The sequence below is a fragment of the Nicotiana sylvestris genome, chromosome 2 (genome assembly GCF_000393655.2).
Source record: "Nicotiana sylvestris chromosome 2, ASM39365v2, whole genome shotgun sequence".
Taxonomy (NCBI): domain Eukaryota; kingdom Viridiplantae; phylum Streptophyta; class Magnoliopsida; order Solanales; family Solanaceae; genus Nicotiana; species Nicotiana sylvestris.
In genome coordinates this window covers 90,290,405-90,318,387 of record NC_091058.1, presented here as the reverse complement: position 1 = coordinate 90,318,387, position 27,983 = coordinate 90,290,405, and the positions used below count along the sequence as shown (strand labels likewise).

Below are 27,983 nucleotides of genomic sequence, written 5' to 3'. Positions count from 1 at the left end.
ATGCTGGGAATGAGGCCCTTAATAAACTAGTGAACCCTCTCGCAAACAGTAGCAACCAAAGCTAGTGCATGACTAGACAAGCTAGTGAAACGGACAGCATACTCCGAGACAGTCATAGCACCCTTGCACAAATGCTCAAACTCTGCATGTCATGCGTCCCTAAGGATTTGAGGAACATACTCTCTCTGGAACATATCTAAAAACTGAGCCCAAGTTAGGGAAACTACCTCATCCAGACTGTCTAACTCATAGGTACGCCACCACTAATATGTGGCTCCTCGAAGCTGGAAGGTAGTGAAAGAAACCCCGCTCGATCCGGATATACCCATGGTACGGAGGATACGGTAGCACTCATCTAGAAATCCTAGAGCATCATCTGATGCTAGACCACTGAATACATTAGGCTTGTACTTCTTAAACCTCTCAAGCCTCGGCTGCTCCTCCTCGGAAGCCGCTGCCATATCCTCGGGCTGATCTGGGACTACAGGCTGTACAGGAATAATCTCTAGGACCTGATGAACATGCACTCACTACTCAGGAGTGCGGGCAGCGGGAGTATGTGCTCCTCCCCCTGCCTAAGATGTAGTTGCAATAAGGGGAAGCAACCCTCCCTGAGCCAGAGTGGTGTACATGCTCATGAACTATGCAAGAGTCTCCTGGAGAGTTGGAGTAATAGTAGCAGTAGGCGTATCAAGTGCCTAGACTCTGGCTGGAACTGCTGGTGGCACCTCGGTGGCAGCTCGGGCAGGTGCTCTGACTGCACCACGTGCACATTCTCGGCCTCTACCCCAGGCCCGACCTTTGATGGCTCCAGTCGGGGGCGCGGGTGCTTGATCATCTATGATAGCACGTGTCCTCATCATCTGTGAGAGAATAGAAGACAAAAGTATAGAATTGTGATATCAAAATCTCGCACGATAAGGAAATCAAATGAAATGGAATTTTCCTATCAGTTACATAGCCTCTCGTAGATAAGTACAGATGTCTCCGTACCGATCCGCGAGACTTTAATAAATCAGCTTGTGATTCATGACTCCTATGAATCTAGAGCTCTAATACCAATTTGTCACAACCCAAGTTCGCCCTCCGTGAACTATCGTGACAGTACCTAGTCTCTACGACTAGGTAAGCCTAACAATTGCGGAAAAACTAATAAAAACTGAAGATAAGCAAATATAGAAGCGTTTAAAATGCCGCTCGGCATATACTAATACAAAATCTCAAAAATTTAACAACTTCACAAAACTTGGAATCTCATGAAATCACAAGCTAAGGATACTACATAGTGCGCTAACTCCAGAATGTCTAAAAAAAGTAAATACAGAAGGGTTGTAACTACAAGAGAAAATGGAAAGGGACTCCTCGGTCTACGGACACGACAGATATACCTCGAAGTCTCTAAAGTATTGTCTCGCCTCAATGATGGAAAGGCTGGGTCGAAGAACCTGGATTTGCACATGAAAAACATGTGCAGAAAGGGCATGAGTACACCACAGCGGTACTCAGTAAGTGCCAAGCCTAACCTCGGTCGAGTAGTGACGAAGAAGGTCAGGGCCCTACTGATTATAGCTGAAAAATGAGGTAAAAATAGTATAGAATATGACAGTATAATTAAATGCTAAAAATATGAAGTTACACAGGACAATAAGAATGACAACAAATACAACAGAGAGAAAATTACAGATAAGAACGTAAATCCACTCAGAGATAGTAACTGGGGATCTTCCATGATACCATTCTGTAGTCCTCAAATGTAAATATCTAGTGGATCTCTCGGGTGTCGTCCCGTAGTCCAACTTATAGTCCATGGGGATCTACCAAAATCCTGATCCGTAGTCCCAAATATAAATACTCAGTACTAGGGGAATCTACCAGTTGGGGATCGGGGCATTAATTCTTAAAACGACCGGTCGAGTTGTTACATTTGAATTGAAAAGAATGAACCAAAAGTACATGATGTAGAATTATATCCTGTCTAAGATACATAGAACCAGTAGAAACCACTTTCACCTTGTAACCATTTGGTAAGGTTATTAAGAAAGGAGAAGCTAGAGGTTGAATGTTGTGAAGAAATGTTTGTATGGGTCATGTGATTAGTTGCTCCAAAGTCTAAAATCCAAGGTTTTCTATCTGAATTAAATGATGCAGATAAATAATGAGACAAAGAATGCATTTCCTCTACTAGGAGATATGACACACCTGCAAAGTGAGCATATCCACTGTTGTATGTAGGTGCACTAGCAGTAGGGTACCCAGGAGAGATGTGAGCCTCCTGAAGTAGTGTCATGAGATGACCATACTGCTCTTTACCAAACCATGGACTGGAGGATCAGGTGACCTGATAGCAGTAGGAGGGTAATTCATATAAGGCACATGAGAGGGTTCCTCCATCTGGACACATGAGGTAGATCTCTTATTCTTGGTGAACTTGAAATCAGGAGGAAATCCATAAAGCCTTTGACATTTCTCTATGGTGTGACCACTCTTCTTATAATACTTGCAAGATACAGATGAAGATGATTGGGGTTTCTTTGAATCAAAATTCACTCTTTGAGAAAATTGTTTATTTGGTTGGAATTGAGTTGATGGTGTAGAAAATGATGTTGAATCCAAGGAGAAACCAGGAGGCACAGGATGGGTCTCTTTTTGACTTTCATCTTGATAAAGAAGTGAATATACCTTGCTAATTGAAGGATATGGTGACATCGTGAGAATACTACTTTTAGCAGTTGAATATGACTCATTTAGTCCACTGAGAAATTGAAAAAGATGTTGATCTTCAATGAACTTTGGTAGAGCACCACATGAACATGATGGTCCAACATATGCAGAGTTCAATTCATCCCCCAAACTTCTCATCTTGGTGAAGTATGTGGCTATATCAGAGGACCCTTGAAAGGTACAACTAAGTTCTCTCTGAAGTTGAATGTATTTGGACCCATTAGACTGTCCAAATCTGTCATTTATGTCTAACCATACCTCTCTAGCAGTACGGAGACACATGACACTTATGGAAATTTCCATGGTTAAGGAGTTGGTGATCCAGGCCTTTACCATATCATTACATCTTTCCCAGAAAGGGAAATATGGAGAATCAGATAAAGGTTGAGCTATTTTTCCAGTGATTAAACCTAGTTTATTCTTAGCTGAAAGAGAGGTTAACATACTACTTCTCCATATTACAATCCAGTTCCATTGAAAGGAACTGTAACTAGCTGGATACCAGGACTATCGGAGGGATGTATATAGAGAGGATGAGATGGATCTAGGGTGAATTCATTAACACCATCAGAACTTGTCGAATCACTTACATGCAAAATCAGATTTTCTACAGTGCTACCCATGATTACAGTGAAGAATAAAAAGAACAATATAAGGTACCAAATACATATACTTAACTAGAATCTGACATAGAAGATTCAAAATAACACTTCAACTAGCATGAAATGAGCACAAAAACCCTAGCATGTGAAATCATGTACTGAGAAGAGAAAATTTGTACCGATTTTCTTCACAAACTGAAGAAGTAAGGCTTTTTACCAGGAAATTGAAAATATCAGAGAGAAATCCCCCAATTTCTCATCGCATGAGAAACCCTAGCATGGACGACAAGAAAAATTCCGGTGATGGTTACCATCACAATATAGCAGACAACGAGATAGATCAATTATACCGCTCTGATACTGAATAGGATCAACAATTGAGAGAAAAAATGAAATAGAAAACCCTAGTCTACCATAAGAGAAGGTAGACTAAGAGAGAGTTTTATTCTGTATATTCAACAATAAGAATGCTTTACAAAATATCTATATCCCTACTTATATACAATTGGGTCGGGTCCACAATTAAAAGGAAATGTAAAAATGGACTAACTATCCAGAACTCTAATATTTATAATTGGGCCTAAACTAAACAAAATCTGTGATGTCCAACACGTTCTTCCCCCATACAGGCGTTCCAGTTCGTTTTAGTGGAGGGGCGCGCTATTTATTTACATCCATTAGTTTGCAAGGGATTTATATAGGGTAAAATATGCTATGCCAGGTGGCAGTCTAAAAGAATGATACATGGAACCTAAAGCAAGGGATAGTCAGAATCGAAGGCAATTGTTCCGTTTGTTAGCGAAAGGTATAACACTCATAAAAAAGCAATAAATACACTATGTCCGGTAGCATTTAATGGAGAATATTCCACAATACTTAATCACTTCCCATTACTAAAGGATATGGCATTCATGCCTAGCGTTACACACTCTCCAATAGCCCTCATAATTGGCATTGAAGAGGGGCTTGATCCTAGGTCCTTATTCCCTAGATGTAACTATAGTGAGATCTATTACCATTGTAAGGGGAAGACACTTTTCTGAGAAACTTATACTATAATCGATTAAAAGCTTTATATAATTTTACTTGCTTGTTCCTTGTTTTCATAATCGTTGTGCCCAGAAGCCCTGCTCCGGGAATTACAATTTTTTCTATATTGTCCTCATTCAAAGCTAAGTATTGCATATTTCTTTAATTATTATATTATTTCAGGATCGAATAATTTATTTGTCTAGAAGTTACGTATAAATTTAACTATATTGTTTTATGAGTAAGTAGTTTGGCGCCTACCATGGGGCCTAGACAGCTGTGTAATTAATTTGATCCTTGCCTCTTTTACTAACGTGTTTTGATTATTTATCTTAGCAAAAATCATAAGAATTGCAGATAATGGTGTTAACAATACCCACAATCCTGAGGTTCGAGGAGACCAGCTTCATTTCGAGGATTCATTCAGTGACACCCACAATAAGGGGAACGATGCCATGCCAACCCACGATAGGCGATACTGTGACATGTTCGGGAGACAACTCCCAATGATGCTGAAGAGGAGCATGTTGTCGCTGAGGTAAGGGTCCTACAAGAGCAACAAGCAATCATTCTAGGCCATCTCACACGACATGATAAGGTTATGACAGAGTTGAAGCAGGCGTTATCGAGGGATTCTAATAATGCGAATAGATGAGATCCAGTTCCTCTCGTCTCCCGCAAATCAAACAACTCAGAGGGTTGACAACAACACCCCAAGGGGCGAGGTTGGTTCCGATGGGGATGGGGAAAGCGGATCCGGCCCCATTAACCAAAACGACCCTTTCAAATCCCGGGCGCATCATCGATGCTGAAAGGTCTGGATTCAAAAAAGTATACTCAGTTGTCGTATAAACCAAGCACGACACCAGAATTAATCCCGAAGCGGTTTAAAATGCCTGATGTGCCAAAGTATGATGGAACTTTAGATCCTTAGGAGAATATTACCACCTATACAACGACGGTGAAGGGGAACAATTTAGCTCCCCATGAGATTAAATCTGTTTTACTGAAAACATTTGGAGAGACTCTCACGAGGGGATCCTTGACATGGTATTCGCTGTTACCCGAGCACTCCATAGATTCCTTTGAGGTGCTCGCAGACCCTGTTATTAAGGCCCATGCCAGGGCCAAAAAGGTGCACACCTAAAAGGCCGACATATTCAGAATTGCACAAGGAGAATCCGAGTTGCTGTAGGAATTTGTCACCCAGTTCCAAAAAGAGAGGATGTTGCTCCTGGTTGTCCCGGACAAGTGGGCAACTAAAGCATTCACCAAGCGCTTGAATTCGAGAAGCTCAGATGCTTCCCGAAAACTGAAGGAAAGCTTGCTTGAGTTCCAAAAAATGACTTAGGCAGATGTCCACAACCGGTACGAATTGAAGATGAGGATCAAAGATGATCAAGTTGGCTTCCCGTTGCCAGCAAAAGGATGGGAGAAGAATAAAGAAAAATCAAAAGACGATTTGGACACATACAGATGGTCTTCGATGGGCTTGTTTTTGCCCTATGAATGGATCGAAGGACACGACAGAGGCTTCTTGTCAGCAGACAGGTTTTCTACTGACAGAAGGATTGATCGTGGTCAAAACAATAGATCGCTACAGGACAAAGAAGAGTCAAGTATGCAAGATCCTTCTCACCCCTGGCTTTCAAAATACAAAGCACGGTTCCTAAAGTCGATGAGATCCGATCCCAGCTAGAGGGATCCCAACTTATGGTGTAAATACAATGGGATGAATGGCCACCAGCTGAGGACTGTCGACATTTTCGGGAAGAAGTAGTTACACTATTGAAGAATAGTCATCTTAGAGAATTCTTAAGTGACTGGGCCAAGAATAACAATGGTTGCAACAGGGACAATGCGGAACCCTCGAAGGCAGGAGAAGACCCTCGTGCCAGATGATCAACATGATCTTTGGGGGGGACGAGATCAACGAGTCACCTTCTCGGAAGTAAAAAAGACAAAGGTATCAATAACCCATAGCAAGAAACTCTGTGAAGTTGCTGAAGACGAAATCACTTTTACAGAAGAGGATGCGGACGGATTGCTGTTACCGCACAACAACACACCGGTAATCTCTTTAAATGTGATGAACTTTAAAATCAAACGTGTTCTAGTGGATCCAGGGAGTTCAGCCAATATCATACAATGGAGAGTATTGCAACAAGCTAAACTCACCGGAAGCATCATTCCAGCCACAAAACTCCTCGTCGGATTCAACCTCGCGAACGTGACAATCCGATGAGAGATCATGTTGCCCACGAACGCCGAAGGAGTGTTGAAAGCGACTCTTTTTGAAGTGGCATATGGTGATATAGGATATAATATTATTCTGTGAAGACCATGCTTGCACGATATGAGAGATGTACCATCAACGTATCATCAGTTGCAGAAATTTCTAATGCCCGAAGGAATTAAACAGATAAGGGGCGACTAATAGGCAGCAATGGATATGAATGAAATTTTGGTCTCTAGTAACAAAGTAGTGGAACACGCGGCATAACAACTACAGGAATCTGCCCTCACTCCGGAATCGGATGAAGTTAGCCCGAGAGTAGAAGCATCAAAATCTTATCAAGTGCTAAGGTATTTCCAGGTACCAGAAGAGACATATGCAACAAAATCCATGGCGGAAAATCTCTTAACTGCAAAGGCAAAACAAATACTCAGTGATGTCTCCTAAGGAAGACGATTGATGACCGTCTTAAGAAAAATTACAAAGTAGGCAAAGGAAAACTAACGAGCAAAATTCCACGTCTCTGGAAACCCCGCCGAGTTCGCCACAAGGTGATCTGTCCGCACATAGAAGTAGCTTTCCCAAAAGCGTCGATTGGCCTCTGTAACATTTTAAATATATTATTGTTAGCCCATAGTAAGTATCAAATTCGATCCCTCTTCACTACTTCGTCAAGGTTAGACTGGATACTTACTGGGTATATATTGTTTATGTATTCATACTACACTTCTGTACTTAATTGTACATGATCTGAGGCAGGCGCATCTAGTTACCCGTCTGGCATGCATACTTGATCCTGGTTCGAGATTTTACGGTGAACTGCCCCTTCCAATCCGTTCAGTAGCATGTTGGATTCTCTCTTTTGTTGTCGATGTCTATTCTATTTTAGGCAGTAGGATATCCATCTTTTGTATATTCTACTAGTTTCCTGTTTACCATGAAAATGGTAATAACAATTAAATTTGATTATGGGACTCTAAATATACGTGATCTATTTTTATTCATCTGCAATATATTGTAAAGCATGGCGGACGCATTAGCTGACCCATAGAAAGTAACTATGTTCTCACTTCAAATGCTCCTATTAAAATAAGTCCTAGAAGGACAAAGTCTATGATACTCTTAAAACATATAGACAAATCGGTTTCAAATAAAATTCTTGATAAAGAAGATGACCAAATGATCATAATAAAGAGGCAAGTGATCTAGAAGATCACATGACATAACACTTCATAAAATCTCAGGAGAGGTTCAGGTACCTGAAAAGGAATAGCTCGTCCAAGTTGCATTGTCCGAAGAATTCTTAGAAAGGAAATTCCACTTGGGGATAGAATTGCACCCCGAGCTCAGGTCTGGCTTTATTGAATTTCTTAAATATAATGCCGATTGTTTTGCATGGTTGTATGTGGACATGACAGGTATCCCAACAGAGGTGGTCGTACACAAGCTAAGTTTGGATCCCAACATACCTTCGGTAAGACAAAAGAAACATCCTATTGCGAAGGCCAGGAATAAACTTGTCAAAAAAGAGGTAACTCGTCAAAGAAAACATCCTACTTCATTCATAACAAATTTTGGCACATATTTCTACAATGTAATGCCCTTCGGGTTGAAGAACGCCGGAGCCACTTATCAGCAGCTCGTAAATAAGATATTTGAAAAAACAAATAGGGAAAACTATGGAAGTTTATATAGACGATATGCTCGTTAAGTCTTTGAATGCAGGTGATCACCTTAAGCACCTGCAAGAAACCTTGACATCCTAAGGAAACATAACATGAAGCTTAACCCTGAGAAATGCGCGTTCGGGGTCAGCTCCAGCAAGTTCCTAGAATTTTTGGTATCACAAAAGGGAATTAAGGTAAACCCTGATAAGATCAAGGCCAATGAATACATCCTGGACCAGCTGTCAAGTGTGAAGGAGGTCCAAAGGCTCACGAGGAGATTGGTAGCTTAGAGTAGGTTCATTTCCCGATCGCCAGAGAAATGCTACTATCTCTTCACCTTACTTAAAAAGAAAAACAACTTCAAATGGGATTTAGAGTGCCAACGGGCTTTGAGAGACTTTAAAAGATACTTGTCAAGCCCTCCGTTACTTTCGAAACCAAAGGAAGGTAAAACACTCTTGGTCTAGCTTGTAGTCTCAGAAGTAGTAGTAAGTGAAGTTTTAGTCCATGACGATGAAGGTATGCAATCTCCCATTTATTACGTGAGTAAAATTTTAATAGGAGTGCAAACTCGCTATCCGCATTTGGAGAAGCTGGCCTTAGCTCTCGTTGTCGCCGCTCGGAAGCTGAGCCCCTACTTGCAATGTCAACCAATAGCAGTGGTGACCACATTTCCTTAGCAGAACATCCTTCACAAACCTTTACTCTCGGTTAGGTTGGCCAAATGGGTCGTCGAAATGAGTGAATTCGACATAGAATATAAAACAAGGACTGCGATTATGTCACAAGTCTTTGCTGACTTTATAACTGATTTCTATCCGAGAATACTGATCTGGAAATCAAATAGGCAGTAATAGTGTCAGAATTGACATCGGGAGTTTGGACCTTATTTACAGATGGAGCCTCCAACATAAAAGGATACGGGCTTGCAATAGTATTAACCATGACTTCGGGAGAAACCCTAAGGAAAGACATCAAAATGGTCCTTTTAACTAACAATAAAATAGAGTATGAGGCTTTGATTGCAGGACTCGAATTGGCCCGAAGACTGGATTTCGAGGTCATAGAAATCAAGTACGACTCACAACTGGTGGTAAATTAGGTCTACAGGATCTTCGAAACCAAATAAAAGTACATACAACAATACGTGCTAAAGGTCCAAGCTCTGCTGGCTGGATTTGGGGAGTGGTCAATTACTCATATCTCGAGGGAAGAAAATACAGAAGCGGATGCACTGCTAACCTCGGTTCATCAATGAAAATGAAGGGATTAGAGTCTGGAACGGTAGTACAACTGATGTACTCGGTCATGGATGCAGACAGCTATTACGAGGTAAATACGACTAGTTTTGTATGGGACTGAAGGAATGAAATTATCGATTATCTCGAACACGGGAAATTGCCCAAAGATGCCAAGTCATCACGGGCGCTACATGTCAAAGCAGCAATAGCTTCAAAAGAGGCCAATTATATAGAAAATCTTTCCAAGGCCCACTGGCTTGATGTTTGGGAACATCCGGAGCTAATTACGTTATGCGAGAAGTCCACGAAGGGATATGCAAAAAACATTCAGGCGCAGACTCCTTAGTGTTAAAACTGATAAGGGCGGGATATTATTAGCCCCGCATGGAATAAGATGCCAAAGCTTTCATACAAAGATGTGATAAGTGCCAACATTATGCACCATTAGTACATCGACCGGTAGAACCACTACACTCGGTTCTATCTCCATGGCCGTTCATGAAATGGGGAATGGACATCGTCAAACCACTACCGCTGGCTCCCAGTAAGGTAAGATTTCTTTTGATTTTAACTGACTATTTTTCTAAGTGGATGGAAGCAGGTCCTTATAAGAAGATTGGCGAACGCGAAGTGATGAATTTCTTGTGGGAAAATATAATCTGCAGGTTCGGAATACCAAAAGAGATAGCATACGATAATGGGCCACAAATTTATTGGCACAAAGATCACAAAGTTCCTTGAAGATTTGAAAATAAATAGGATCACATCTTTACCCTACCATCCTAGCGCAAATGGCCAAGCAGAGTCAACAAACAAAGTTGTCACGACCTCATCCTAGGGTCGCAACCGGCAACTGGCGCTAACCATCAGTTACCGCTAGCCTGCTATCTCATACTTATACATAAACTACTAAAATTATAAATAAATCTTTAATGGGGAAACATACTATATACAGGGATTTCATACAACTAGATGGCCGATAAGACCTAACATGACTACTATACAAACTATATCTAAACCACAGAATTCATGTCCGCAAGCCTTCTAAGAATAACTGCTTAACTGAACATAAGAACGGGACAAGGCCCCTCCATACCCATATATAAAACTAAACATACCACTATACTTGAAACTCCGGAACAAAGGAGTGCCTTCAAATTTGCTACTTGTTGTCCTACTGATGTCTGTCTTTTCTCAAACAACTTATACTTGCGGGCATGAAAATGCATCGTCCCCCAAGAGAAAGGTATGTTAGTACGACTGATGTGCTGAGTATGTAAGGTAGAAATATAATCATAAGGAAACTAAGTAATATCATGGACAATAATAATGTAACTCAAATACAAGCACTTATCTGAATTGTCTATATGTTAGCTTAGAAAGACAGTACAAGAAACAAGAAGGTAACTGAAGTATATCAGAAGGGATGAGAATGCATACGAAACATATGGCATACTCTGGAACTGCCATCCTTACTAAAATGAGGAATAACATAAATAAACTTGAAATATAACTGAAGTGCATTGCTTACTTTTGAATATGTTATCATACTAGTAATACCATATCTATATATGTAGTGTCTCTCATATCTATATACATACTATCATAATCTATATAATTGTCTGAACGTTATCTCACTGAATGGCATATGCACGCCTAAACATGTATGTCCGTCTGAACGGTCTCAATGCGTCTGAATGCTATGTGTTTGAACACTCATGCGTCTAAACGCTATGTATCTGGATGTTATGTGTCTGAATGCTACCGTCTGAATGGTTACTATCTATATTTATATGCATCTAAAAGTTTAAATATCTATCTCATGTATAACTATAGAGTGCCAAACCAATATATAGAACATGCTACATTCACAATCTACATGTGTCTAAACACTTCCACAACCATACTATCCATGCACACATATATACAGAATTGTCACTTAACGGAACTATCATGGACTTGCAGGCTGATCATTGTACATAAACAGGCCTTTTCGAACCTCAAACTCAGTCTTGGCTAGAGAAAATTATGGACCTCAAAGGCTCCATTACACTCCACAATGGATTGCAGACCTCAAGCAATGGCCAACACCCACTCAATTGCGAACCTCAGAGCTCAAGTACGGGGAATTTCCAGTGAACTAGGTATAAGGTTACAACAAAGCATAGGCCATCCAAACACAATCATCACATGAAATTGAGATTCTCAAATAGATTATAGCTGCGTTCTAAAGTGCTCAACTCAACAAGAAACAAGGAAAACTCATAATCAAATTCAGAGTCTCATGGGGATCAATTTTACCGTATTTGGCGAGTTCATGCCTCCAAAGAAGAAAGGTAAAAGTTACATACAACAAAGTCTGAAGTTGAGTTTCTAAATGGATTCTGGCTGAATGTCAAGGTTTGTTTCTTAAGAAAAACAAGGAAATATTCTTACTTGAACAACATTTTCTCAAGAATCATATAAATCAAATGAATTGTAACTTGACAAAACTCATGCCCACGAAGAAAGAAGTTAAACATCACATACCTTAGCCTTTCTTTGCTTCAAATCCTTATCAAAAGGAATTTTTGAAATATTATAGCAAGGTTTACTTCAAATTAAGGTTATCATCAACAAGAAAAACTCATTCAACTCAAGTAGAAGATATAACATGAACACCCCCACACCTCTCAAATTTTGCGTGAATTATTCTACCCAAAGTTACTGAAATTTTTGGACAATCTACAAGGAGAGCATGAGAGATATTTGGGGACTTATTTTATCTCAAGAGGTGCTGGATATGTTCTGAAAAATTGGAGGACAAACGGAATATAAAAAGCCACTGCCTCACTAATCTAGTAGGTGACTAAGCTGCTCTTTGGCAGCTTGACTGGCCCTGTTTTGAACCTCGTTTCTCTCTATTCTGATGTCGTATCAACAAATGGTTTGATGGTCTGGAAACTAGATTCAACAAACTCTAAATTTTGTGTTTTAATTATCCTCAAATTCCTTATGGATTGGGAGAAAACTTGCATGTAAGTTGGCCTAGTAACCTGCCTGCTTTTGCCTTAATACTCTAGTGACGTTGTGGCAGGCCTATTTTGGACGTTCATAACTTTTCACTCTGATGTCGTATTGATGTACGGTCTGAAGTAATGGAAACTACATACATAGGCCTTCGATTTCATATATAATTTATCCCCAAAAGGCTCTATATGCTAGGAGAAAATCTGGTCGCAAAGTGATCTAGTTATATGTCGTATCTTAACCGAAATTGCGGCAACTCAAGCAAACTTTTCTAATACGACATGTTTGGGCTTATATACATAACATATAATTAAAGTACAATAAATATGGCATGCAAAACAATTTTCTAAACACGTCAAGTCCTTCTAAATCATACTTTTCACATCACACACAGAATAAATAAAGTCGGAAAAAAAAACTCGGGGTGTAATAAAAGTGATTATACAAAACTTCAAAAAAAGGTTGGAAGCGGTTAAAGGTAAATGTTTTGAGGAACTGCCCGGACATTTTTGGGCATATTGAACGACGGCCAAATCGAGCACGAGGGAAAATCCCTTTTCCCTTGTGTACGAAGCAGAAGCCTTAATTTTGGTGGAAGTAGGAGATCCTACCTTGAGGTATTTCCAAGAAAATGAAGAATCAAACAACGAAGAAATGTTAGTCAACTTGGAGCTACTCGATGAGTGCAGGGACTTGGCACATATAAAAATGGCAACCCAAAAGCAGAGAATGGAACGATATTATAATCGAAGAACCAACCTCCGTTATTTCAAAGTAGGAGACTTGGTCCTAAGAAAAGTAACTTAAAACACCCGGAAGCTCAACGAAGGAAACCTAGGTCCAACATGGGAAGGTTCCTACCAGATTTCAACAGTCACTGGGAAAGGTTCGCACGAATTGGAGAATCAAGATGGAGAAAAGTTGTCTAGTAATTGGAACGTGGTGCACCTCAAAAGATATTATTGCTAATGAATATCACCTGTATTGAAAGTATATGCTGCACTTTTTTTTCATTCGTCTAGTTTCTCTCCTAATAGAGTATTTCTGGCAAGGTTTTTAACGAGGCAGTAACGGAAAATATACTACTAAGAAAGCTTCAACAACAACAATAAGACCTTCTAATAGCAAGGCACACAAGCGAAGAACCACACGGACGGTTAGTTAATCTTTCACTTGATAGCAAAATTCCTACTGGAAAGTTAAATCTGCTATCGAACAAAGTTTACTCGACCGTTCGCAAGTGCAAACCACTAAAGCATCATTAGATAGTCTTTTGTTCGATAGCATAAATTTCTAAGGGGAAGTGAAGTTTGTTACCGAGTTAAAAATTATCTAGCAATTCATTAGTGGGGTCCTCGAAGGTGTAAAACTTCCGATGTTTCAATTTGTACTCTTCGCATTCGAACACGGGGGGGATGATATGAGGATATGGCAACAATAACTGCCACGTAGACAGGAAACGAAAATCGGAAACATAGTCGTATCATTGGGACCAAGGACTATGTAGCCAGCCCGTAGAAACAGGTTGTACAAATTAGCCACAAGTAATGGTAATTTCTTTTAGCATAACAAATGCCTACGTAATTTTTGAAAATGGAAGGAATAAAATGAAGTCCTTGATTTCTATCTTGTCTCTTGTCTGAACGATGAATTGACTTTATCATTTGAAAGTTAAACATGTACTTCAAATGCTAGTACCGTAATGAACATAAGACTTTCTTTTCAAGAGAACTGTAAATATAAGAGGGTCATATCTTATAAAAATTCCACATTAAAGGTTGATTTGGAAGAACTTATGCCCGCAATCAAAATGCCTTCGGAGAAAATACACCCGAAGCCTTGCACAAAAAGACGCAAAAAGAAAACTTGCGCAAATACTTACGAAAACTCTTACGGTAAAGGGTTGATTTTGGAAGAACTTATGCCCAGAATAAAAATACTTTCGGGAAAAAATACACCCAAAGCCTTACACACAAACAGTAAAACTTGCGTAACACGCTTAAGAAAAAAAAGGAATTCAAAGGTTAAAACTTGCATAAATATTCAAACGAAAGAACATAGAAAGACTCATACAATACTTGAGCAAAAGATATTTTTATTTACAATAAACGTGCCAAAACGGTACAGATACAAAAGTCGAAAAAAGAAAGAAAAAGTTAAACTGTTGTATCTCCGGAGCCCGGAGGAAGAGAATTGTCCTCACCCCCGGGAGAAGTGGATAAATCTGCCGCCGGTTCGATATCCTGGCCTTCATCATTTTGGCCCTCAGCATCATCCTTCCGGTTCCTCTTCAGTTCCGGAGAACTCAGAACCGGAACAAGAAGAATCAGTAGCATCAGGCTTGGCCGGAAGACCTCTTTTTGCAGCTAACTCCAGCTCAAGAGCCTTAGATGTTTCGGTATCAAAGTCAATGACACCCGCTTTGGCCTCTTCCAAGATTTTTCTCCTCATGCTATATATAGAATGTGTTTTCTGAACAATGAGGGAAGTCGCTCGGCGCTGAAGCTCTCCTTTAAGTTGGTCGACCTCGGCAGAAAGATTCTCCCACGCAAACCTCATAGACCAGAGGCTAACATCGAGCCAACTAAATTGATTTAGATGGTAATGAAATTCAAGAAAAAGAAGAAATCTATATGTCAAAAAGTTTTTTAAAAAATTCCACATAAATAAATATTAATTTTGATTAACGCCTCTTAATAAAATTTTCTTTAAGCTACAAATATCATTGAGTTCTAGTCAGGAGCGGAGCTGACCTTTGAGTTACGCGTTTGGCAAAACCTAGTAATTTTGGTCTAAAGCTTGTATTTTTCTTAAGAAATTTATTGAATAAATATAAATTATTAATTTAGGTCTGGTAATTTAAAAGGACCAGAATTCCAAACTCATGAGCTTCCAATCCTTGTAGCGATTTTTTTTGTTTTTATTACCAATTTAATTGCTTAAAAGACAACTACCATATTAGATTAAACTGTATTAATACTCATATTGATTTCCTGGCGAAGAAGAGAAAAGTTCGACTAGTTAAAAGAGTCTGGTTAAGTAAAATCCTAGTAGAAAAGGCATAGTAATCACATTCAGGTTTATGTCTCAAAGTTGTTTGTGTATGTTTCAAATCGCTGTATCACTAGTTTGAATTCAATGATCTGATATACTTTGCTAATAACCCAGTTAGATCTTCATTCTTCTCTCGTGTGTTGCCCATTTAAATGGTTATAACATGTTCGGTTGGCGTTGCTTAGCCTGAAACATGTCTTGGAAACTTTACCAACGAAACACAATGTAGCTAGTTGGTCTTTCATAACTAGGTCATCTAATAAGGTTAATGTATAAGTTATGAGTTCATAGCTCATAATATTCAAATTATGGATCGACCTCTCCCTACTTATGTCACAGCCCATTACTACCGTCACATTTCCGGCGTTGACAGCTATATATGCAATTTGGTTAATGGCAAATATTTAAGAAGAAGTAGTACGCTGTACGTGGTCCCTGACCACCACATCAAAAATCCTTGCAATGTGCAGTAGCGATTATGTTCTCATATAACCTATTCACTGTTGCTCGTATTCAATGCTATGCAAGTGCATGGTGCCCAAGTAGGAAACAAAGGTCAATTACCCACTCAAACCACTCTCCCCCACTACTATCTTACCTGCAACATTCATATAAACATTATGCAAAATAAAATATAAAATTATGACTCTAAATTCTGAAATTTTAAATCGTCCTTGCTCTTATATATACGTAGTGGTGGCAAAATGGATATAAAAAATTAAATATTCATCCATATTATCCACTAAAAAATGGATTGGCTAATTAATGAACTTTTTAAAAACGGGTCAAATATGGATATGAACTATATTATCCACTTCAGTGGCGAAGCCAGAAAATTCGATAAAAGTATGCAAGAGTATTCAAAGTCTATTTTTTATCAATAACAAATAAATTTTACCCCATACATAATATAATTTTTCAGCGAATGGTTTTTAATTGAACACCCTTGACCACATCTGCATAGCTTCGCCCCTGATTCACTTAGAAAATTGATAACCAATGGATAACTAATGAGTTTAACTTTTATATTTGTAAAGATTCAAATTGAGAGTTCTACAAGTTTGGGAGACAAGGAATTCTCCCAAAAATGATCATATTCAAGAAGTCATGGATAACATGGATATCCATATCATCCGCCGGTTAAATCCATTTTTTTATCTGTATTAAATATAGGTCGGATCAGATTATTTATTCGTTTTTTGCATTACCCATTTTCGACCCGTCTATATCCGACCGCCCGTTAGCCTCTGCTATACAATAGGGTAAAATCTTCTATATAATATGTATCTCACTGCTTTCAATTCTATTTAATGTTTAGTAAATTTTTGGTACGTTCTCATAATTAACTTCTCTTGCTGCTTTCCTTCATATTGAATTCTTAGGGCTAGCTAGCTACTTGTCGTTGCGCCTCCTGCTTTGTTGTTTTCGGATCGGACAAGCTCATTTGCAAGCACGTGCTTTTTCACTAGTAATTAATTATTTTAATCTAATATAGGAAGAAAGTTACATTACGTATTAGCACCCGCTCGCATGAACAATTTTCACCGGTAAAAGATAAATTCCACGATACAGATTTCAAGAAAACAGTTTTCTTTCTCCTTTGATGTATGATTCATTTATAACTGTTCTGAAAAGAGGGGTATATGATAATAAATTGGTAGTAGCTGAGAAAATAAATACTAGTAATTATACAGCTTTTTCGGATACAGTAGTAAATATCTACCCTACAAATTAGTAAATGCAAATGGTATATTGTAGAATCATTTGACCAACTATCAATTAACACGCGTAGGGAAGAAAAGAAAGATCGAAAAAGAAAAACTACGTACTTCGATATCGATCCAGCAAAAGGAAGAAGAAATATCACATAATTTTTAAGGAATTTTAACAAAGATAAACTTGCTCTCAATTAATTAACAACACCCTAATATTCTTTGTTTGAATATATATAGCTAGCTTTGGAATTGAAGTTGGGTGATCTGTAGTTTGTTACAGCTTCACAATCTTTGGGATGAACACTGGGTACCTATCAATGCAATCTTCCCATGGTCCATCAGTTCCTGTCTTGATTGTCCGGTTACACTTCCAAACAGCACTGTTACACTTGAATCCACTTCCAAATGCTATTTGCCAAACTCTATCACCCTTTCTCATCCTTCCTTTTGCCTCCATGTAACTCATCTCATACCATAGTGATGAAGATGAAGTGTTACCTGTTTGAAACATAACATAATAAATTAATTAAAAAGTCTGTTTTCTAACCGTTAAGCTTTTAAATGAGATGATCCCCACAGTTTAACATAATATTGGACCAAGCAAACTGTCCTAGGTTTCATGGGATTGTTACACAAATAGCCGACCAGATTCAATGTTTATTTTTCTAGACGGTATACATAAATTATATATTGATTTTATATATATTATGCTACATGAATTATACATATATTATATATCCGCCGGCTATTTTTAGTTTAAGAGATTAGGTGAACGGTTATTTGAGAAAATAATCAGAGTCACACGTGAGGAGGCCTGTTGATACATAATATAATAAACAATCGAAAGTGTGTTTTCTCTAACAACTTACCAAATCGGTGCAGAGTCATTCTTGAAGCCTCAACATGTTCATCAGATAATTGGAGATTCTTCTGAAGCTCATCAATAACAGCCCTTCCACCAGCATGTATGCAAAAGTGTTCAAAAGCTTGTTTGAAATCAGGAATATAAGCTTTCCATTTAGGGTTAAAGATTTTCCTCCCAATAAGAGTAAAGAGGAAAAGAAGCTGCTCTGAGGCAGGAAGAACCAAAGGACCAATTGTAGTAATATTGGATTTCAAAGCTTCCCCTGCTATAACCATAAGATCTTTAGAAAGATTAATACCAACTTTTCCTTGTGGATCCTCTTGTTCAAACACACATCTATAAGCTTTATCATCAGCACCTTTATGTGTTCTAACCACATGCATTAATCTGTACTTAGCTCTACTGCTGTCTTTTCTCTTGTTTGACAAAAGTATAGCAGCACCACCCATTCTAAACAAACAATTAGGCAAAAGCATTGCTCTTTCTGAACCTTGATAATAATTAGGTGTAATGATTTCAGTACTTACAACTAAAGCAGATGAATTTGGAAGCACCTGTAGAAGGTCTCTAGCCAAATCAATAGAGATCAAACCAGCACTACACCCCATACCAGAAAGGTTGTAACTTTTTATGTTACTTCTCAACTTGTATTTGTTCACAACCATAGCTGATAAAGATGGAGTTGGAGAAAACAAGCTGCAGTTAACGATAAGAATATCGATATCTTTAGGTTTTAGACCTGTTTTCTTCATTAAGTTGTCAATAGCTGAGAATATGACAACTTCAGCTTCAGTTCTAGCAGATTCCATTGTTGGTGTTGGAGGGATGTAATGACAAGCAGGAGGCAAACAGGTTTCTTCACCAAGTCCTGACCTTTCAAGAATTCTCATTTGGAACTTCACACTTTCAGGATTATCTTTCAAGATTAGACGTGAATGTTCCATAAAAGTTGAAAATGGTACTCTACATGTGACAGGAGCTTTGTAACATGAATAATCTACTAAGTAAATGGATCTTGGTTTTGACATGAAGTACACTGTGGCTACAAAAATGATGAGGAAAGAAGAGCATAGGATTTGGATGAGATCAAAGTGGAGTGAATTCCAAATACTTAGTATTTCTTCAGGGCCTAATTTAATTAACTGTAGAGTGACACCAGCCATAATAGGCACAAGCAAGAAAGTTAGAAAATTATTGACAAGGTATTGGTACCCAAGTTTGACATACTTGAGCTTCACAGAATTGGACAAATTTGGGACTGTTTCTGGCATTTTGACAAGAAGAAGAAAAAAAAATTAAGAAGAGAAAGTTTGAGGGAGATGAAATTAGATTGTAGTAGCTAGGTCAATAGAAGAGGAAAATGACGAGAATTTAAAGACTAAAATGAAGGGTGGTGAGACCAAAATGAGAGGGCAAAGAAATTAAATGAAAGGAGGGCAGATGAGAGGATTAAATGAACAACTTTCACGTCACACAACTTCCTCTTAGCTGGAGGTTTTTCTTTTGTCCCTGTGATCATTTATATTTCAATCAGTCTCTTGTTTTTAAAATTTATATTTGTCAATTTCTTAGTATCTTGTTAAGATTATAATACGCTTAATTTTATTAAAAAAAATGATATACAAGGACCAAAAGGTTTACTCTATATATCTTGTGTAATTAATCAAACATAATTAATTAAAGAAAGGTTTATGTTTCAAGTTTCAAACTACTAGCTACTAGAGAATTCTGATATCATCTTTAAGAATGATATATCAACTTATAGTACTGAAAGAATAAATAATTACCATTGGATATGATTATGTGTGTCATGAACTTTACACATTACGTTTGATTTTTGGAGTAGAATAATTATTTTTGTTAGTTTGAGATGAAATAAATTCCTTATTACTCTCTCCGATCGCATACCTGTCATTTTATCAAAACTAAATTTATTTCAAAATATTTGATGTTTTTTGAAAAAATAAGAAGTCATTTATTAAATTTTTTTTCCTCCCAAGTCTATCCTTGTTGTTCAAATTAGTGTAATGTTAATTAATTACTTAAGTTGTTTAATGAGATAAAGAATAATTTAAACAAATATTCTAATGATTAAAATTTGTCTATTTTTAATGGAAAGATATGGCTTCAGGCAGAAGGAATGAACCACAATCATAATTCATAGGTATATTGTTCATCAATTTCAAGGTTAGATGCTCCAACTTCAACGTTCTGTTCTTTCTTCTTTCTTCTTTCCTCTTTCTTCTTTCTTCTTCTTTCTTTTTTTTTTATTTTGTATTTTTTTAAAATAAAATACTCTTCTATTGTGGACTAGACAAAACATCAAAAAAATATAAGTATGAATATATAGGTGCTTTCCACATTTGCCACAGAGAGAAGTGACCTTAACAATATAAAATGAAGTAAAATAAAAAAATAAAAAAATAAAAAAATTCCTGGCCCATGGCATTAACTCTCTAATCATCAACTCTTTCAATAACTTGAGAATTTCCAGAATTCCAGACATGCATTACCATATATGATCTGGTATGTTTTTTTCACCTTCTTTAGTATTCTTTTTTTTTTTTTCTCACTCTTTTTTGGGACCAGTCTTTTATTTCCTGTGGGGGGTTGTTCTTGATTTTCAGAAAAAAAGGACTGAAGAAAATAATTAATGTATTGATATTCAGTATTTTGGAGGATATAACGCCCAGTTATTTTCCTATATTCAAGAATGATATTAAAAAGTTTTTGCACTCCCCTCCCCCAAGTATTATTAAATTGCACTTTATCAGATAAGTTTTGATGTTGACACTTTACCCTTAATTGCAATTAAGGTATTAGACTGAAGCAAAAATGAAGACAGTTGGGGTAGTTGTAAGTTGGGGTCGTGACCATTACCTTCTCCTGTCAATATTAAATTTCAGACCCCATTCTTCTGTACAGCTAACCAACAATCTATTGAGCTAACAATATCGACCTTTTTGGGCAAAATGCAATGATATGTTACAATTTATTTTTGAGCCTCTCCTGCTAATACAGGCTTTTTATTAGGGATAATGATCTACACATATGGAAATTTTACATTGATTTACATAGATGGCCAAGAAATCAAAGTATTATGTATATCTTGGTGAGATATATTAATTATGTTGTAGCTTTTTCTTATGAACTTGGATTACTATTGCTAATCTATTTTTGGTTATTTGGTAAAAGAAGTCAAGAAATAGCTAACAAAAAGATAAATAAATTAAGTACCTCAATAGCTTGATGATTGCCTCCAATAATGAAATGTACTAAAAAAGGCCCATTTGAGTTATTTGGTCAAAGAATCACTCCTGATTACTTATAGACTATATATTTATGAAAACAAAAATCCAAATTACAACATACTACTGGCACTATGTCGTCGGTTTTGCTCCCCTTTTGTGTGTGTGTGTGTGTGGGGGGGGGGGGGGTTGGATTTTCAAATTTTGCTTCACGTATAAAATAATTATGTAGTCGAATATATCTATTAAGTATCAATGAAATTTGATAGAAGGATTTTAGAGAGTCAAAGGGTTTGACCAAATTGGTATTTACGCTTTATTTTTTTACTCAGAGAATTATTTCAACACGATTTGCCAGGATAAGAAAGAAGATAGGAAACATCACACTTCGAAGGCAGTAAAGTGTATCCTTTTTTGTGATTTGCACTCTGGTTTTTTTTTTTTTTTTTTTGTAAGTTGAATTCTAACCTCTTAATAAAACCATCATTTTATTAAAAAAAAAAAAAATCATGAAGGCAAAATAGGAAATACAATAAAAACGAAAATAAAAGAAATCAAGAGGTTAAACAAAAAAGGTTGGTTTGGTTTTCAAAGCAAAAGACCAGTCATAATTATCTTCTCTTTGCTTCATCACCTGGAGCATATCGATAACGACAAGCTCAAGACCAAAGCAAAATACCAGTCACAATTATCTTCTCTTTCCTTCTCCTCATAAATTGCACTACCTCAAATAAACCAGTTATTTTTTCGTGGGTTTATCCTTTGACTCTCCGAAGCCACCGAATCACAGGTGAAGGGCCAAAATGTATCGCTAGTTCTCATTAAAAAAATGATAATAAAAGTTACATATCTTGTCGAATTCTCATTGATGATTTACTGAATGTGCTATTTGTTCTCAATAAAATATGAATTGTCGTTGCCTTAATTATTTTTACGCTTGGAAAGCTTAACCTAATCTCACCCACGATCCAATGGTGATGGCGGAAAGAGTTTCTCTACGATTTTGTATGTTAAAAAATAAATTTAGGTAAAAAAGATATATTATTTGTATTTCCTATTTTGCCCTCATGAAGTAATTTTATACAAATTGTGCTTTAATTGTTTTACAAAAAAATAAAGAGGTTAGGGTTTTAATCACTAAGAAAAAATGGACAGCGCGCAAATCACAAAAAAAGATACACTTTTTTGTGGAAATAGTAGTCACGTGATTTGCACTATGTAGAAGAAGAAAGAGTTATTATTTGTCTTAATTAAGTTGGTTAGTAATAGTTAGTTTGACCGCAAGATGACAGTTGTCATAAGAATTAGTTAGAGTTAGTTTTTACTGTATATAAATGCAGCTAAGATGTAAAGTTTTTTTTAACACATTTTACTCTCTCGAAAGCTCTCTTCTCTACTCTTTCGCCTCAAATGGAAGTTTCAGTTTAGCCTCAAATCTTCACATGGTATCAGAGCAATCAACTGCATTTTCGAGTTAATTTTGTAGATTCTAAGAAGACTTTGCTTCAATTACTCCTTTCGATTTTCAATTGAGTTGTTGAATTGAAAAATTCAACAATGGCGAAAATAGATTTGGATCACAATCATCCACTGTTCCTTCATCCTTCGGACACAACTGGAGCTCCAATAATATCAATTCAATTGACTGGCTCGGAGAATTATACCACCTGGAGTCGAGCGATGGAAATCCAAGTGCTTGAAAAAAATAAGTTAGGGTTAGTCGACGGAACTCTACAAAAGGGGGATTTTGATACATAGCTAGGTCACTAGTAGGGTCGATGTAATGCAATGGTTCTAGGGTGGATTATGAGCTCAGTATCGAGGGATTTGATAACAGTGATAGTATATGCGAAGAATGCTAGGGCAGTTTGGGAATATCTGAGAGAAAGGTTTGATAAGGTAAATACTTCACGAGTGTATCAATTGCACAAAGCAATAGTAACAATTACACAAGGAAATGATACTATGACAGTATATTTCTCAAAACTTAAGAACCTACGGGATGAGTTTGATAACATGATTCCACCACCATATGATTGTGCTAAGTCGAAAAGGTTTATAGAATTCATGGAAAAATAAAAGGCTTTGCAATTTCTGTTAGGATTAAATGAAAGTTGTGAACAAGCTAGAAGTCAGATTTTAATGACTAGCCCTACACCAAGTATAAACAAGGCATATCCAATGCTTGTAGAAAGAGAGAGTCAAAGATCGGTTGTGAATTCTTTTATGATTGGAAGTGAACCAGCAGCTCTGTTAGCTGGAAAAGCAGTTGGCTCTCAGAACTATCAAAAGCCAAAGAAAAACTGGAACCTACAGTGTGATTTCTGCAAGATGAAAGGTCACACTAAAGAAGGATGCTATAAGATAATGGGATATCCACAATGTTAGAGACTATCCGTCCACCAGACTGTATAGAGAACCGGGTTCTCTATGTGTTTCCTCTGAAAATACTGATGAACCAAACTGTATAGATATCTGGTCCTTTATCAGTTTGGTACAGTGCTAAGTTTGTGTGAGCCCACCAAATAGCAGAGTACCTGGTCCTTTGTGGGGTTCTGTTGTGAATGCTAGTAAAGCTGTATGTAAACAAGGCCAAGGATTTTTACGTGGAAAAATCTCACACAAGGGGATCAAAAAACCACGACCTATACATGTAGGCTTTTAACTTCACTAACTTGCAATCTCCCCATTACAAGCCACTTTACAATAACCCTATTGCAAAGACTTCAACTAACTTGTGATGCTCTCATCACAAGCCACTCTATAACTATCCTAGTTACAAAGAATTTGACTAACTTCTGGTATTTCCACCACAAGCCACTTTGTCACACTACGGTTAAAAAGGCTTTGACTAACTTGTGATGTTTCCAGCATAAGCCACTTTGTCACACTACGGTTACAAAGGCATTTGCTTATGACTATCCCTAGTCACAACATAAACTCAGAAGTTTACGAATTTTGGTTTGTTCCGAAGATAACGTTTCTAAGAAAGCTAAATACGAATTACAATGAAGAACACATAACAAAGACTCAACAACCTAAGTACCTAAGATGTCTTCGATCTTGGATCAGGTCCTTGAGGTTGAAGCACCTTTGTTCTTGAGAGAGGTTCTTGAGCACTTGAGAAAATTTTTGTTTTTGTATTTGCCAGTGTTGAACCAGAATCTTGTGCCTTGCAAGAGGTTTATACTACACAAGACATTACCTTAGTGATGTCAATTCACAATGGTGATATCCAATCTCAATGGAAAGTGACTGTTGCACTGTCTGTTGCTCTGTCTGTTGTACTGTTGTAGGCAGTCACTTTCTGCAGTTGCTTTCCAGCTATAGTTGACTTTGTACTTCTGTAAGAGAACCCTAAGGGACCAGGTCCCTGTTGTGTTCCTCTTTGTACAGTTGCGGACAGTCACTCAGTTGTGTTCCAGCTGTATAGTTGACTTATACTTCTATTAGAGAACCCTAAGGGATCAGGTCCCTGTTATGTTCCTCTTTGTACAGTTGCGGGCAGTCACTTTTTGCAGTTGCAATCCAGCTATATAGTTGACTTGTACTTCTGTTAGGGGAGCACTAAGGGATCAGGTTCCTGATCTGGTACTTGTGCACATTGCCCAGATTGTCCTGAGTTGAGTAACTTGAACCATTGTACTTTAGTTTATCAGATATTGAGTGGGCACTGGAAACAGTACAGTACGACAGAATCTTCGTTTCCAGCTGTGTCCAATTGACTTTGTACTACCATGAGGAACCCACAAGAGTATCAGGTCCTTGTCTGGGTTCTTACCTCCTAAAGCTGTAGCAAGTTCACATTTGAATGGAATCCGTTAGATGCAATGTAATCCAAGTGAGTCAGGTTCCCTATCTGGTTCTTGACATTACGTTTGTTAGATCATCAAAACACAATGCAAAGATATTGAAAACCTATCAATTTCTCCCTTTTTGATGATGACAAACTTAGCATTGAAAACGAGGAGTTAGAGTTCAGAGAACCAGATTGAATAACAGGAGACCACAAGTTCCCCTGACTTTATGCCCTTACTTACACATGTTTCCCCATATGTTCCCCCTAACTATTTACTATCATTCTTGGTCTTTTATCTAGTTCCAGATAGAAAGTTTGTTAGATCATCAAAACATAGATTAAAAGACCTTAAGCCTATCAATTTCCCCCTTTTTGATTATGACAAACTTTTAACATTGATGACTATTTGACTTAACCAGATAAGGTACCATCTACTGCATATGTTCCCCCTGACTCTATTCTTCTCCCCGACATATGTCATATGTTCCCCCTGACTCTATTTTTCCCCTTTTGGCATCAACAAAAAGACACAGTCAGACAAAAAGGCATAAAAAGGTCCAACAAAACTAACTCATGTCACATATGTGCACACAATCATGATAGAAAAGAAAAGTAAAAGGGAAAACAAGCATTGTACAAGCAAAAGAAGAGTTGTTTTATTGATAAGAAATTTTATTATTTCAACAGGAACAACAACGATGAAATCCAACATGCCATCACAAAAAGACAAACAAAAAGAAAAACAACAGCCATAAAATCATTAGAGTAAAAGATAACTGGCCACTGAGAGGATCCTAGGGGCACTACAAGAGGGAGGCTTGGAAGAGGAGGCAACAATGGTTTTGAGAGTTATGTCCATGCGGGTAGTTGCAGATAACTGTTAGTCAAGAAGTTTCCCCCGCAGGTTCTCCACTAGTTGCCTAAGTCCAGAACTTGTCTCATACATGCCATCTCCTAGATTTGTCGGGCAAGCGTGCGACCCCACAAGACTTTTTCTGAGTTAGCTCTCCTGCCCAAGGCCATTTTCACTTAGAAAGGTCTTCATTGAACCAGGTCCTCCCACAGTTTCCCACTTTTGTTTTCTAGATATTTCAATAAACTTCTCATTCCTGCTTGCAATAGCCACAATGTCACCCTCAAACAAATCCTTCTCAGCCATAACCTTTTGTAGATCTTTTCACTAAGGAACTAGGTTCCTCCACAGTATCTTTATCAACCTCAATAATTGGAATGTGTTTATCAGCCACAGCTTCTCCCTATTTAATCAACCTCTTCTTCTTCTTTTTTTCTTAATACTCTGCTTACTCTTCTGCAAGGCAGAGTCAAAAGCTTCTTTCTTCAACAACCACCTGGTTTGTTTCAGCTAAAAAAGAATCAGGTTCTTTAACAGGTTCTTCTATGATGGTATCATGAACCGGAGACTCAATAAGCACCAGAGTCCATTCATCCCCTAAGAATGGAGTTTCCTCTCCCTGGGATTCAGGAACAGAGGAGAAGTAGGTTTTGCAACACATGAAAGTGAGACAGGGTTTGATGGATAAGTAAAGGTGACTGGAGATGATAAGGCAACCTGTATGGGTACAGTAGTATCAGTGATAGTGAAGAAGTGGATTTCTGGTGATGGCATTAAGGGAGAAGGAGATGTAGGAGTAATGTTGATGGCAAAAGAAAAAGACGATTATTCGTTGGCCATGGTGAGAAAAATGGTAGAGAGTTCTGAAGGAAAAATTAAAAAGATGCAAAGGGAGATAATGGTTTAGAACTGCTGGTCTGAAAAGTCGGATAATGTGGCAGTTGAATTAATTTTGCTATCTTTTTTTTGAACAAGCATGCGAAAAACACATTACTACCAACCTGTGGTGCAGGAACCAGGTTCCTGACCTGTTTTTGTAAAATGGTTTTATGCAGCTGTCCTTCAAAGTTCAACAATGTACCTTTAGCTTCTATGATCATTATGCATGTTTACCTGTAACGCTATAGATATGAGTTAGGCCTAGTTAGAAAATACTTTAGCCAATTTTACCTTAGTGTGACCATCATAGCCGTGTCAACAGAACCAGGTTCTAAATTAGGTTTAAGTAATCCCAGCGACATCTTGTTTCTCAAAGTGTTCCCTACTCAGAGCTTTGGTGAAGATATCTGCAATTTGATCTTCTGTGCAACAAAATCTTCCAATTGTTGCTTGATCCACAGTGAATGAGCACATCACGAGGAAACTGCAACAAATTTTGCTTCAGCTGAAGGATAGTACAGAACCAGGTTCTGTGCGCCCTTAAAATATTAGAATTCTCTTAGCAGCCTTTAGATGAGATACCTTAAAATTTGATTAGAATCTTGAACATAATATAATACTAAATACAATGTCTGGTCTGCTGGCAGTAAGGTAGAGTAGAGGTCCAATGATTCCCATGCTTCCATATCACACCTTTTCAAGAGTTCTTTGACACATTTCTGCTGACTGATACATGTTCCCGTTATGGACTGCTTCACTTGAAGACCCAGGAAGACATTCAGTTCCCCCATCATACTCATTTCAAACTCACTTCCTATGAGTTTAGCAAATTCTTCACATAATGAGTTAGTTGTAGCTCCAAATATGATGTCATCCACATAAATCTAATCAATGAGCAGGTTCCTTCTTTGTTTCTTCATAGACAATGTATTGTCATTCTTTCCTCTTGTGAAGCCATTTTCCAAGAGAAACTTGGATAGTCTCTCGTACCAGGTTCTAGGGGCCTGCTTCAATACGTACAATGCCTTATCCAATTTGAATACATGTTCAGGATGTACATGACGT

At 37.7% G+C, this 27,983-nt stretch overlaps 1 protein-coding gene across 1 annotated transcript; it reads right to left on the bottom strand.

Annotated features, from left to right (window-relative positions):
- Nucleotides 1-17,369: 17,369 nt before the first annotated feature.
- LOC104233049 (3-ketoacyl-CoA synthase 5-like) lies at nt 17,370-19,503 on the bottom strand. The gene is made up of 2 exons (XM_009786357.2): nt 18,144-19,503; nt 17,370-17,772 (listed from the first exon to the last, which is right to left on the bottom strand). Exons 1-2 carry the CDS (start codon nt 19,408-19,410, stop codon nt 17,549-17,551), a joined length of 1,491 nt encoding a protein of 496 aa, XP_009784659.1. The 5' UTR covers nt 19,411-19,503; the 3' UTR covers nt 17,370-17,548.
- Nucleotides 19,504-27,983: the final 8,480 nt, after the last annotated feature.